General features: G+C 38.7%; 1 protein-coding gene across 1 annotated transcript in view; it reads left to right on the forward strand.

Moving 5' to 3' along the window:
* The window catches only part of ccdc87 (coiled-coil domain containing 87), an 89,342-nt gene that overhangs the window by 5,493 nt on the left and 69,167 nt on the right, over nt 1-14,682 (forward strand). Inside the window, exons 2-6 of the mRNA XM_028816756.2 lie at nt 6,275-6,495; nt 11,440-11,591; nt 11,678-11,928; nt 13,916-14,165; nt 14,373-14,463. Coding sequence (XP_028672589.1) covers nt 6,474-6,495; nt 11,440-11,591; nt 11,678-11,928; nt 13,916-14,165; nt 14,373-14,463 — 766 coding nt within the window. The 5' untranslated portion in view covers nt 6,275-6,473. The remainder of the gene's footprint in view (nt 1-6,274; nt 6,496-11,439; nt 11,592-11,677; nt 11,929-13,915; nt 14,166-14,372; nt 14,464-14,682) is intronic.

Consider the following 14,682-nt stretch of genomic DNA (forward strand, 5'->3'; position numbering starts at 1 on the left):
GTGGTTGTGTCACGTGATAATTTATTTAAGAGGGCCTTAGACAATGAATTATTTGATGGTTCATATTTAATATTATTGACAAATCATTGGTTTACAAATATCAGTGATATATAGCTGTTAACACGTTTTCATGATTATATAGTTTGAAATTATTTTGTCAGACCTGCCATTGTTACAAAGCTATTAAATCCAGCAGTCATCGCCAGCCATAGTGGGTCTGTGTTTTATGTTGATCGCTTCTCTGATCCTGTAGTTAAAAGTGTCAAAAATGATTCCAGGTTTCACTTTTTTCTGACAGTTGACCTAAAGATGGCAGTGTTTAATCAGTTTCGATGAGAAACTCTGTGGATCTCATGTACTGCTTACTATGCTTTCAAGACCCTAGTAGGAGGATGTTCAGACCCCTTCAATGAGGCATGAGCTCTCTTTGTAAATCTCTGGAGTGGTCTATATTATAGTTTCATTTGTCAGTTTTCAGTATCTTCATGTTTTATAATCAAACTTCCAAATAAGTTAACAATACAGCTAATAATAAATGAGAATAAATTAATGCTAGAAAAATGAACAGTGAAAAGATAAAGGAATAGAAAAAAACTGAATCAGAACAAAATGAATCAAGAGAATCAAAGAAGTCAAAATAATACAAAATCAAAGTCTTAATTTAGTATACAACATTGGATGTTAAGGCACAGAAAATCCAACAAATGAAGAAAATGCGAAACTTACCATAAAATAACACTATTACTGTTTGGAGCATGAAAAGAAAGACTATTATAACCAGGCCCACAGGAAATAATAAATCAAGGATTGCCATGGAAAGGCGGTCAGGAGCACAGAGACCCTGAAGTAACTAATGGCACACACAGCACAGAACAAGGGCAGACTGGAGTCTTTTATAATCTTATCACGTGGCTGCAGCCCTAATCACTGAAGTTATAATTTGTTGCTAACCCTCACTTATTCTGCTTCTCTTCTCGGTACTCACATATGCCACTTGGTGTCAATGCAATATTGCCAAGTTGTTTACCTGCCTATGAAAAAGTCATCTCTGATAAAGGAGCACTGAACATTGGGTAGAAGGGTGCTTTCATCGGATTGGCAGGCCCAGCACTGACTCAGCTGTGGAATGGCCAGTAGTGGGGAGGCAGCTTGTTGGCCGAGGTCTCCAAGACTCTGAACCAATTGGAACCCTCTTATATGATATAATCTACTCTTGCATTTTTCTCCATACTTGTACTATTACTATTGTATTATTGTATTGTATTCTTAGGGTAGCAGTGACAGATTGGCCATCTAGATCTGTGAAGAAAATTACTTATGTTCTGTTCTGTGTACCTGTATTTTATTTACCCCGTTTTTTGACTCCCATTGCTCATCCAACCTACCTAGAAAGGGGTCTCTCTTGAATTGCCTTTCATAAGATTTCTTCTGTTTTTTCCCTACAAGGGTTTTTTTTTTGAGAGTTTTTTCTTGTCTTGTTAGAGAGTCAATTCTGGGGGGCTGCCAAAAAAACTGGGTCTGTTAAAGACCATTGCGGCACTCCTTGTGTGATTTTTTCACTATACAAAAAATAGATTTGTGTTGTTGTTGTTGTTTAAGCACCAGAGAATCTTAATCTAGTTGAAGATGTCACTCCTGCAGGCTCAGGCCAAACTGAAAGCAATCACCAAAGTATCAAACAACTAACCCAAATAACATGAAACAATATAGAAGTGTTCTGACACACATGTTTTTCTGGCAAAAAGCACACATACTTTGGTGGTGGAGTGGTGGCTCTGAGGCTAGGGATCTGCACTGGCAATCGGAAGGTTGCCAGTTCGAATCCCATAAATGCCAATAGGGACTCTGCTCTGTTGGGCCCTTAAGCAAGACCCTTAACCTGCAATTGCTGAGCGCTTTGAGTAGTGAGAAAAGTGCTATATAAATGCAAAGAATTATTATTATTATACTTCATACACACACTATACATTTTTTTAATATTAGTGTCATGTGTCAGCTAGGGTTCACATGCCATTTTTGCATCTATTTGTTCATTTTCGATTCCTTTGTTTATGTGCCATATGTTTTGTGGGTGTTCCCCAAGAGGAGGAGCCACTTGCCCATCACCATCAAAGGATTGCTCTCAGCCCTTTAAAGGCTGGGATAACCCACAGTCCCTTGCAGTTCATTCTGAATGTGCTCATGGTGTAGTGATTATTCCCTAGTGTTTATTTTGTGCTTTTTTGAATATCTAAATTTTTGCACCTGTGCTCTGTTTTTTCACTTTCCCCCTTACATTTCATTTTGTGACCGCATTTGCTTTTGGGAGTGCGAATTTGAAGGTATTGCCTTATGTGTATTGTTGCTTTGTGCTCTGTTGAGCTTAACGTGTAGAGTATTTTTGTAAAATAGATCTTTTAAATATACAAGATTCTTCATTAACTTTTTGTGTGACTAGCCAGGGTTGGCGGTTTCCCCCTCTAGTGGGGGGGAGTTGTTGTTGGGACTTTCTTGCTTTGGTACTCTCAAGTGCACAACAAGTAGTTTTGAGACCATTGTTGTTGTTATTATTGTTATCACCCTGTTTAATCAGATACCAGTAATAGTAAAGACAGGTGTGATGGAGCAAAAAGAACATAAACAAATAGGTTGCCTTAGGCTGGCTTCCTGTGGCAATACTGGTTAGCAGAGCGGGTCTGTCTTGGGGGAGCTCGGTCTTGCAACCATCTCAGGTTCAAATGAGCCACATCCTACTGGGAATGTCGATTTGTTATAGGACTTTGACTAGTGATAGTGGGGTCAGTTGCACTCACTGGGTATCTTCATGGTGCTGTGGATGAGAAAAGAGACAACAGCATTAGCGACAGTGCCCCCTGTTGTCTAGGAGTGGTATTATATACCTCTGATGAGCCCAGAAGGTGATCCTCCAATGTGCATACGTGACACTATATAGTTACATTTTTTGCTTTTTGTACATTATGACCCTTGCTTTGTCCTTTTGACCACGTTATTCATAGCTTCCATGCCTGCTCAATTCCATATCATTTCTGTCTGCCCTTTTGCTATCAGTGGCAGGACATACTGTAATGAGCAGTGAAACCTGAACTGGGAAAAGAGGAATAGCGTTGGCCAAGAAATGAAATATTGTTAAAGGTGAGACCCAAAAGAGTTATCAGTAAAGAGACAAAAGGTCAAAAACCAGGACGAAAGAAAACCTATTTCCAAAACAAAAATTACCAGCCAGATATCAAAGTCAAACAAAACAAAGGTAAGTCCACATCATCTAAAGAGCCTTTCACAGTATAAGTGCATTATTCAAAGATTTGTTGTTTTGGCTGCAACACCTACTGCGCCCACCATCTTACATAATATTTACATGATGACAATCACAATGTAGCAGCTTGCATTGCTACTATTCACAACATGGCTGTGGCGATGAAACTCAAGTGCAAAATGATGATGTTCATGGCAAAAATGTAGCCTAATCTAGGGCCATGATGGGCCCACTGTCATAACAAAAATTAAAAACTGAAATTTTATTCTTGAAATAATAAATCGGAAATATAAAAAATATATATTTTGTGTGAAATAAATCAGAATCCAAAAAATAATAATCAAGGCAAAGCCTTAAGGAAGTGGTTTTGGTCCACACAAAAGTTCAAAATTGCCTTTAACATTCATTATTGTCTCTTTACTAGCTTTACTTGCTAATATTATTTTGCAAGAAAAAAAATGTAACTTAAGCAGTTTGTCTGTCATTGTTAACATTGCACCCCGGAATGCTGCAAGCACAAGCTCTCCAGATGGTATTTGATGAGCTGCTGACCTGCCAGATAAACCTGCCCAGCGGAGTACGTCTGCTGACCGCTGTAGCTCCACAGAGGACCAGATTGATGTTACTGTGTGTTCTGCATAGTGATGTGCAATGCAGCCAAGTTTCTTTTTGTATTTAGATTGTGAAACTGGTACTAACATTTGTTTTTGGTGTATTTAAAGAATTTTTGGGGTGGAAAAGAAGGAATAAGCATTTTTTACAATTATTATCCATCCATCCAACCGTTTTCTACACCTGCAATCCCAGATAAAATGGTTATATTAATATAATGTTAAATATAATTAACAATATAAAACTAAATTTTGAAGAACTGATTTAAGTTATCTGCGGCGGGTTGGCACCCTGCCCGGGATTGCTTCCTGCCTTGTGCCCTGTGTTGGCTGTGATTGGCTCCAGCAGACCCCCGTGACCCTGTGTTCGGATTCAGCGGGTTGGATAATGGATGGATGGATGGATGGATTTAAGTTATGAAAATATGCCATGCCCAGTCTCAGTTTTATATTGACTATAGTAGCCATGAGAAATAGCATAGTTTTAGGAATGGAAGCAGAATCTTTTTCTTAATAAAGCATTTTGTGAATAATCAGGGCTCTCTAATCTGCACAGAATGCTGAGGAGGCCAACGGGATTATTAATATCACAAAAATAATAAAGTAAAGGAGGTTTCAAGGGAATTAGAAAATCAAGGTAAATAATGTCACGCATGTGCGCCTGGGGAATCTCCTTCCTGGCTCGACTGAGGTAAGCGATACCATTTCGGAGTGAGAGGGTGCGCTGTCACTAACTATTTCTTCTCTTGCACCTGACCCTGCCCATGGTATCCACAGAAGGAACCCGTCCCTTCTGGTTGTGGCTCTGTAAAAAGGTACATCGCTGGACCCGAGCCTCATATTGGATGGAGCTCCTGCTTGACCGAAAAGAGAGTAACCCAGAATTTGTCTTAATTGTGCATCTCGTTGCCTACACTTTCTGTTGTGCCTTCATGCACTTGTTTTCTTTTCAGTTTGAGATTGAACGGGGTCACCCAGTTGGTGCCCCAGCTATCCTCAATAGACTTGTACTGTTGCTTGGGTGATTACAATACAAAAATGAAAACAACAAAGCCTAAAGCCCTTCTGAGCCTATTTCAACACAGATACTCTGTCTCCCTTTGTAGCGAGTGCAGTTTCTCATGCTATTGCTCAGGTCACACTTTCTGTATTTTCTCCGTCTTCTAAGCCATCCATACACCAACACCAATTCCATGGTCACCTATCTTGTTTTTGAAACCTCGGACAGGAATGACTAATGGGGCTTTGGATTTGATAAAGAGTATATTTAGCTGCCTCAAAATCTTGTATATTGTAATCGGTTCAGTTAGCCAATAAAAGCTGTCATTTTGCTTGACTTCTCATTGCATCCATAATGGCTAACACAGTACAACACCCTACTATTCAATAATAAAACCAAAGAAAAATGGCCCTAGAGTGTGGTAGGCGTAGGTGTATGTGTGTGTGTGTGTTTATATGTATTCACCCTGTGATGGACTGCACCCTGTCCAGGCTTTGATCCTGCCTTGTGCCCAGTGCTAGCTGGGATAGGCTCCAGCAAACCCCCATGACCCTGTTCAGGCCTAAGAGGATTAGAAAATGACTGACTTTAAAATTCCCAGCATCACATATATGTTTATCGGACTGCCTTCTTATGTTATTATTATTATGATGATTATGATTGTTATTATTATTAATAGCAGTTTTAAGCAATTCACTTGTACATCCGCATTCACACTGAGCCAGTTCCGAGTCAGCAGTGAAGGTAACATACATATCTTTACAGCCTTGGAGAAACCCCGAGGGATATGGGCTAATCATGAAAACTCCACACTGTGCGCTGAAGCAGTACTAATGAGCTCATAAGCTTTGTTTTAATTCCCAATGACATACACTGTGAATAGAATAAAACTGTTGTGGAAGTGTAGTCATTTGCTCATCAGTCGCCTTTAAAACTTTGTTGCAAACCCATCATTGATAAGCTACAGTTCAACATACTAATTTAGGCAAGAGGTGGTCACGTTCAGTTTTTTGGAGCCCCTTATTCTAAGGATACTGTAGCAACACTGCTAATTAGATCTGAAGTATGCAGATTAAGAACATTAGACAACCAGGATTATACAATAAAATTTAAATGAAATACAAGATGCCGTTTGTATTTTACAACAGCAGGGTTTTCTTTTATTTCCTGGAAAAGGGAAATTCTCTTACAGTACTTCATCTGTTTTGATTGTTGTTATTAATTGTAATAAAACAAAATTGACGCTGTTGAATTTGATTATGTGTATGAGTTCAAGCTTGATTATTTGGAATGCATAAAGAAAATATAATTATCTCAGCAGGAAATTTAGTGCACATTAATATTAATGGTGAATTTTAAGGACCCACTGATGAGTCACACTATTTTACTTTTGTTGATTATCTTTTTTAGGTAATTACATTCTTCTGATGCTAATGACAGAAATTTAAATCAGCGCATTCATAAGGCGAGTCTTTCCAGAGTGCCAGATGAACTTTCCCTCTGATGGATGACAAGACGGGCACTCCCTTATCATCTGTCCTTTTAAAAGCGGACCAGTCATTGAAGGGGTGAAAACCAAAGACGTTTGTAGGCTTAAGCACACACCAGAATGGAAGTTGAGGATTACTGCAGTAAGTTTTAAGAAGATGCAAGTCATCTGATCTGTCTAATATTTATTCCCCTTTCTTTGAAAGTTAATGATATTTTAAAATTGAACATACTGTATAGGCAGACTGTGTGGTATAGTGGCTCAGGGCTGGACTCAATGTCAGCTTTAGTTCTAATTTTGACACACTGTGTGATCCCTGAGCGTGTCATGTAAGCTGTGGACCATCTTTAATTTCTGCTCTCTGCAGCTGAGAGACCTTCAAAACAGTCCTGTAGCTGATTTATTTAGGGATAATCAGATTAACCTCAGCTTGTGTCAAGTGAAGGCAAATTATCTTTGTTAATGATCTGGGATGTGATTGGTTCAATCAGAACACATTTACAAGCCCACTGTCAAGATTGTGGACCTCTACACACAACGAAGCCTACCAAAAGGGATCCTACTCTGCTGGGCCCTTGAGCAAGGCTCTTAACCTGCAATTGGCTGAACGGTGCTGTACAATGGCTGACCCTGCGCTCTGACCCCAAGGGGTATGCGAAAAATAACAAATTCTTTATATAAGAAATTGCATAAGGTGAAATAAAGAAGAAAAAAAAATTATTTTCATAAAAATGACCCATTTTGTAAATTAAAATATTGTCGGTGATAGTGAAGTGCATGTAATAGGAATAAATTGAAGACAAAATTGATGTTAAGTTTTATATCAATACAAGCACCGTGTGGAGGTGTTGGCAGATATCTACTGTACAGATAAACCATTCTATCATACCCTGATCTTGCAAGATGCAGTGTCAAAAAGGTGTCTGCCTGAGAAGTAATAAGAATAACATAAAGGATCGAATGGCATTTAAGATTGTTTATTAGATTAGATAAGAAGCCTTTATTGTCATTATACCATGTATAACGAAATTACAGAGCTGCTACTCCTTTCAGATTCAATGAAAAAAAAATACAATCACATTTATTAAACAAGTATTATTATTACAGTATTAAGTATTACATATATCCATCCGTCTAGTATCCAACCCACTATATCCTAACTACAGGGTCACGTGGGTCTGCTGGAGCAAATCCCAGCCAACACAGGGCGCAACGCAGGAAACAAACCCCGGGCAGGGCGCCAGCCCACCGCAGGGCACACACACACCCACTCACCAAGCACACACTAGGGACAATTTAGGATCACCAATGCACCTAACCTGCATGTCTTTGGACTGTGGGAGGAAACCGGAGCACCCGGAGGAAACCCACGCAGACACGGGGAGAACATGCAAACTCCATGCAGGGAGGACCCGGGAAGCAAACCAGTATTATATATAAAAACTGCAAAATAAAAAGAATATAAAGAATACTAATTAATAGGTGCTAATTGCTAGGCAACAAATGTGGTATTACCAAAACAAGAATATTGCTGATCATGCAAGTACAACAATTGAATTACTAATGATATGAATATCCCACAAAGAATACTAATGACATAAGATATTGCATATAGGACAAACAGAGCAATATTGCACTAGGCTGTGATTATTGCTCATGAATTATCAATGATATGAATATCACACAAAGAATACTAATAATGTAGATATTGAACATAGGACAGATAGAACAAATATTGAACTGGACTGAGATTATTTCACAGAGGATTATTGAGATTCAATGTCGTTATGGCTTCTGGAAAGAAACTGTCCCTGAGTCTGTTTGTCCTTGACCTGTAGCACCTACCAGAGGACAACAGCTCAATCAGGTGAAAACCAGGATTTGAGGGGTCCTTCTAAATGTTTTTTACCCTGCTAAGGCTGTGGAAAGTTTACAAGTCTTGTAGGGAGGGCTGAGAGCTGTATTGATGACATGCTGAAGTCCCCTCCTGTCTGCTGCAGTAAAGCATCTACAGTATACCACACTGCGATACAGCATGTCAGCATGCTTTCTATGGAGGAGTGGTAAAAGTTTACTAGCAGCTTTTGATCCAGATTATTCTTCATAAGCAATCTCAGGAAGTGAATTTGCTGCTCTGCCTTTTTAATAACTGCTTTGGTGTAGGTTGACCAGGAGAGGTCAGCAGAGATGAATCTACCCAGGATTTTGAAGGCTGGACCCTCTCCACATAATCACTGTAGAGTTGTAGAGGGGTTTGAGGCCTGGCTGTCAAAGATGATTTCCTTTGTTTTCATGGTGTTCAGTATCAGGTTATTTGTTGAGCTCCACACTGACAATTTCAGGACCTTCTCTCTGTAGGCAGACTTGTTCCGCTCTGAGATGTGTTCATTCACTGTAGTGTCATCAGCAAATTTGATGATGATGTTATTAGGGTGGATTGGACTGCTGTCATGGGTGTAGAAGGCAAACAGCAATGGATTTAGGACGTAGCCTTGTGGGGAGCCGTTGCTGAGAGAGCAAGTTGAGAAAAAGTGGGGGCCAGGTTTCATCAACTGAGCGCGATTGAAGAAAAAGTCCTTTATCCAGTCACATAAGAGTTGGGGGAAACCTAGGTTAGGTTAGGTTAGGGTTAGGGAGTTTATTAGGGAAACCTAGGTTAGGGAGTTTATTAACTAGAATATCTGGAAAAAAAGTTTTAAAAGTGTCATATTATTCAAATACTCATGCATGCAAATATGCATGCAAAGTGCAGAAACTGGAAAATAGTGAGAGTAATTTGAGTCCAGGATGAGAGAGTAAGCCTCACCTGTCTTGATCCAAACCCCATAGATCATTATAGAATTCTATTACCTTGATTTTCATAACATACTTAAGTCTATTATTCTCAAACAACAATCTAGATGAGAACAGGACATTCATCCCAGCAAAGCTTGCCAGTCCTAGCCACTTAATTCTCCTAAACTAACATCAAGTCGAGTTTTGAAAGTCCCTAAAGTCCTCCTGTTTACCACACTACTTGGTAGCTTATTCCATGTGTCTGTGCTTCTCTGTGTAAAGAAAAACTTCCTAATGTTTGTGTGAAATTTACCCTTAACAGGTTTCCAACTGTGTCCCCGCATTCTTGATGAACTCATTTTAAAATAACAGTCTCGATACACTGTACTAATTCTCTTCATAGTTTGAAATTCCTCAATCATGTCTCCACTTAATCTTCTTCTGCTTGAACTGAAAAGGCTCAGCTTTTCTAATCTTTCTTCATAACTTATCCCCTACAGCCCTGGAATCAGCCTAGTTGTTCTTCTCTGGACCTTTTCTAGCACTGCTATGCCCAGATGAGACTTCACCAGTTCAAGATAAAGCTTGAACTCATTGGGCTTGGACTCTACACATCATACCATTTAACCTAACATTCTGTTAGCCAAAAGCTTCACATGTTATTTTTATACAACAGTGAATCATGGTGGATTAAATTTGACCTTTGTATAACACTGATCAATAGTAAGAGACTCTTTAATGTTGAAGAGAAAACAGATCTCTACAAAGTTGTCTAAATAACTACAAATATAAAACACACAATAGTTGATCACATAATTATTGACCCCTTTTAATTTAACACACCTAAACCATCAGGTTTTACAAATGTCATGATTAGTTCAATGGAGATCAACTTTCAATAGTCAAAGGGTTTCTATTAATTGTAGTCTAAATGCCCCTGCATCTGGAAGGCCCAACTTGTGCTCAATCGGAATGATGGCCTAAACTAAACAATGAAGACAAAAGGGACACTCCAAGCAAATCTGGGAAAAAGGTGATAGAAAAGCACAAGTCAGGGAATGGAGACAAAAAAATACCCAGAATCCAGTTAAATAAGACGTGGAATATGTATGGCACAGTTGGAAATCTGAATAGAGCTGGCTTCCCACAAAAACTGAGTGATTGTGCAAGAAGAAGACAAATAAGGGAGGCCACCAAGAGACCTGTGATAACTCTGAAGGAGTTACAAGATACATTGATGAGAATGGAGAGACTGTGCACACAACAACTGTTCCCTGATGGTTTACCAGCTATAGCTTTGTGGAAGAACAGAAAAGAGAAAGACTTTGTTAAAAAAAAACTGCACCTGAAATCTTGGCAGAAGTCACATGGGAGGTTCTGAAGTCAGTTGGAAGAAGGTTATATGGTCTGATGAGACAACAATTTAGATTTTTGGCCATCAGACTAAATGCCACATTTGGCGCAAACCTGACACTGCACATTATCATAAACACACCATCCACACCGTGAAGCAGGGTGGTGGCAGCATCATGCTGTGGGCATGCTTCTCTGCAGCAGGCCCTGGAAGACTTGTGAGAGTAGAAGGTAAAATGAATACAGCAAAAGACTTGATGCATTCTGCAAGGATTTTAGAGAAGATTTGTTTCTAGCAAGACACAATCCCAAGCCAGAGCTACATGGGAATGTCTTCAAAACAACAATGTTAATGTCTTGGAGTTTCCGAGTCAGAGATCATATCTCAATCCAATTGAGAATTTGTGGCTGGACTTGATAAATGCTGTTCACTCACATGCAACCTGACAGAGCTTGAGCAATTTTACAAAGAAGAATGGGGAGAAATTGTAGTGTCCTGATGTGCAATGCTGACAGTGACCTGTGCATATGTACACAAGGCTGTCATGGCTGCCAAAGGTGCGTCTACTGAACATCGATATGAAGAAGGTCAATCCTTGGGTCATCAAAGATTTTGTGCCATATATTTGCAATTAATTTAAAACACTCTGTCACTGTGACATTAAAGAGTCTTTTTCTGTTGATGAGTATCAAAAAAGCCAAAATAATTCCAAAGGGATTCAATGTTATATAACAATAAAATGTAAAGACTTCCAAGGAAGTGCAAATGTTCTGTAGGCAGTGTACAATATCTCAGACTTTTATTCCTATAAAAAATACAGTTTCATGATTTTCCCAATTTTTTAAACTCATATAGGAGCATACGCTTATTATTTGTAATGAATAATTTAAAGGTATTTTAAAAATATGTTAAGTCATAAATGAATAACTTGTGTTCTTCTTTTTACTTAACACCTAGGTAAAATCAGGGATTACCGTCCTGTGACTCCCATTAAAGACAGTGTGAAAGGGCCTCCCTCAAGCCTTGCTGAGCTCTGTGAGCTAATCCATCGGCGGATCTGCGTCAGGCAGGATATTCCAACGGTGTCAACTGAATTTCAGAAAGCTTTTGTATGGAGTTTCATTAAAAAAAAATGCACTAAAAATCATGCATCTGAACTGCCTTTGACTAAACTGTTCTTTCATTGTTTTTTCAGGGAGGCATAATTTTAGCTGAAATAAAAATGCTTTGGCAGGATATTAACCAGTTTGCTCCTGATCCATTTTTGAGCTCTGCAGAGAATAATGAACTTCAAATCCGCATTATTACGCACATCATTTTGGTATGCGAAAAGCTTTTTCTTCACTATCTACATTTGATGGATGTACTTAGAAAGCGCAGTGTCTTCTCTGATGAAGCTAATTTCAGTCGGCTTGGAGCAGAGCTTTCCATCGATTGTACCAAGCTGTAAGTGTTTGTTTATTGTAATCATTGATACAATCTTTTCAATATCTCACTGATAAACTGTCATCATGATTGCAATGTCAAAGTGCAAGATTAAAAATACAATTTTAATTTTTCATTTCACAGGTTGTGCCTTAAATACCAGGACACTGTTTCTAGCTTTCCTCTGGTCCATGTGCTGAACACATTGCTCCTTATACATTATTTCTGATAGATAATATCACAATTTGTGACAGTAATACATAATAACTATGTCATATGCATTTTATAATAAGTGCATCTATACAATGTATGACAGCCCAAGCTAATTTAGCATCTCTTATTGAATGGTATTGTCCATCTGGGCTTGATGGATTATTAGATGGAACCAGCATACGCAAATGGCCTAATAGTGTCCTGGGTGCTGTCTTTTGTTTGATTGTTTATAATTTTGGATTTGATATTCTTTGTTAATCCTAAAGGGGAAGTTAATGATATCCAGTACCCTCAATTACACAGAAAATGCCATGAAATGAGTGAGATACACAAATAAATGAAGGATTACACACATGACATGAAGCTTATGTCAGTGCAAAACATGTAAATAAACATGACATTTTGTCAGCACAGCGATGTTCCCCCGCAGTAATATAAAACACCTCTGTGTAGCTCCAGCAGCCTCTGTTTCATTGTCCACATTTCATCCATCACAGTTCAATAATGTTAATTAACCATGGCCCACACAGTTATTAGTTATTCTTCTTCACTTTGGTCAGAGCACAGGGCCTTCACAATAACTTTCCACCTCTCTCGGTTGGGCTACCTGCTTTGCCTCACCCCAGGATAGACTGATGGTCTTGAGTTCTGGCTGTAGGGTTCTTCTCCATGGCAGGACTTTCTCTTTTCCTTTTACCTTTTATTATTTTTTCCTTAATTAGCAACCAAACAATATTAAGACACAAAATGTACCAACACATAAACAAAAACCTACGTCCATCATACAAAAACTGAAAATAAAGAAAGGTGAAGGCCTCGGTAATGTTGATCTGCTCAGGTCCACAAAACATTTTGACAGCACTCTTAAAAAAGAAAATCATCAGTTTTGGAAATGTCTGCCATCGCAGAATGAGCACCATGGAATTAAATAACGGGTTTAATTAGCAACGAGAATTGCCTTCAAATTAAGAAACTGAATGAAGTGAAGTTGGTTAGAGTTTGAGGCCCCGACTTAGTTGGTGATCTGTTGGCTCACTTCACATCAAATTTATGTTTAGGTGCCGTTTAAAGAAAAAGAATCAATTCAGCAGTCAGGGTCTCAAGAAAAGTCAATTAAAATAAAGGGAAATAGTTAATTAGCAGCAAAAACTGGTCACTAATTAAGAAAAGAGTTAGAATGAAAGCTTGCAGCCACAGTAGTTCTCCAGGAATGGTGTTGGAGACCCCTGGTGTAGACAATAGAGCTGCAGGTGTGAAAAGGCTACAGGAGTCATTTTTTTTAGGAACTTTGATAAATCATCCCTGCAGGCAGAGGAGAGCTGTAGTAAGTGAAAGAATTGCCTCGTTTCTTTTTTAAGTAGTCTGTTTTTTACACAGTATTGTTAGCCCTGAAGTGTACCAACCATCAATTTTCGGAGATCATTTTTTTTTCAATACAGTGTATTGAAACAGCACAATTATAGATGTAATGCAGGTGAAAATCCTGGCCATTATAGCAGTCCTACAACAGGGGACACTTACCTTTCCAGGTTCTTTCACATTGGGACGATCAGCAGTCACCTAAAGCCTTGAACATTACAGTATTCATTAAAACACAGATTCAAAACATAAACTCCACAGAGGAGACTAACCTGGGTCCATGCACATCATCATGCTGCCATAAATAAACGTTTCCTTTTATTATCATTTCTGAGCTAGTGACAATGTTGTTTGTCTAGCTTTACAGAGTAGTTCATGTTAAAGTAATACAGTCCATATATCATATTTTTAAGTTTTTAACTTTACTTTTTTTTAGCTTAAATGTTAATGCCATCAGACGAAATATTATTTTGGATATTAAAGCCACGCGGAAGAATGTGAATTTTGTTGAGAATCTACAGCAGCCACAGAGTTTCAATGAGCCGTTGAAGTCCACCATACATAAAACCAGTCAGAAATTGCAGAGAAGTCTGATACCACACCTTACATTTGAGCAACTGATGAGCCTCAGTCGACAGGCAGTGCGCCAACCAAAAGAATCCTCGATTGAAAAAGACCTCAAGGAGGTGAGTCAAGAGTGTTTGCAAAGCTTTATAAAGTATTCCAGAAGACAACCACTAGGAGGCAGCATTGACTTTACTTTGGTGCGTTTTCCACTTCAATGTTCAGGCATGTGGAATTCCATCCTATTAAATTATTGGATTAAAATTTTGAATTGGTTAAACAGAAAAAAAAAAAATCTAAGATAACTATGTAAATATCTTTGTTTTCAGATAAAGAAGAAAATGCCAAATCTGGATTTTAAAAGGCTGTACAAATTATTGCCTTGTCAAGAAGATGCTCAGGAAGGACACCCGACTCCTTGTAAGATATATCTATTTACTGCTTTGTGAACCTGAAGGAGGAAAATACATTGTTATATTGTATTAGATTTAAAAAGAATACAGGGGTGGGCAGCACAGTGGCGCAGTGGTAGTGCTGCTGCCTTGCAGTTGGGAGACCTGGGTTCGCTTCCTGGGTCCTCTCTGTGTGGCGTTTGCATGTTCTTCCCGTGTCTGTGTGGGTTTCCTCTGGGTGCTCTGG

This window comes from Erpetoichthys calabaricus, chromosome 1 (genome assembly GCF_900747795.2).
Source record: "Erpetoichthys calabaricus chromosome 1, fErpCal1.3, whole genome shotgun sequence".
Lineage (NCBI taxonomy): Eukaryota > Metazoa > Chordata > Cladistia > Polypteriformes > Polypteridae > Erpetoichthys > Erpetoichthys calabaricus.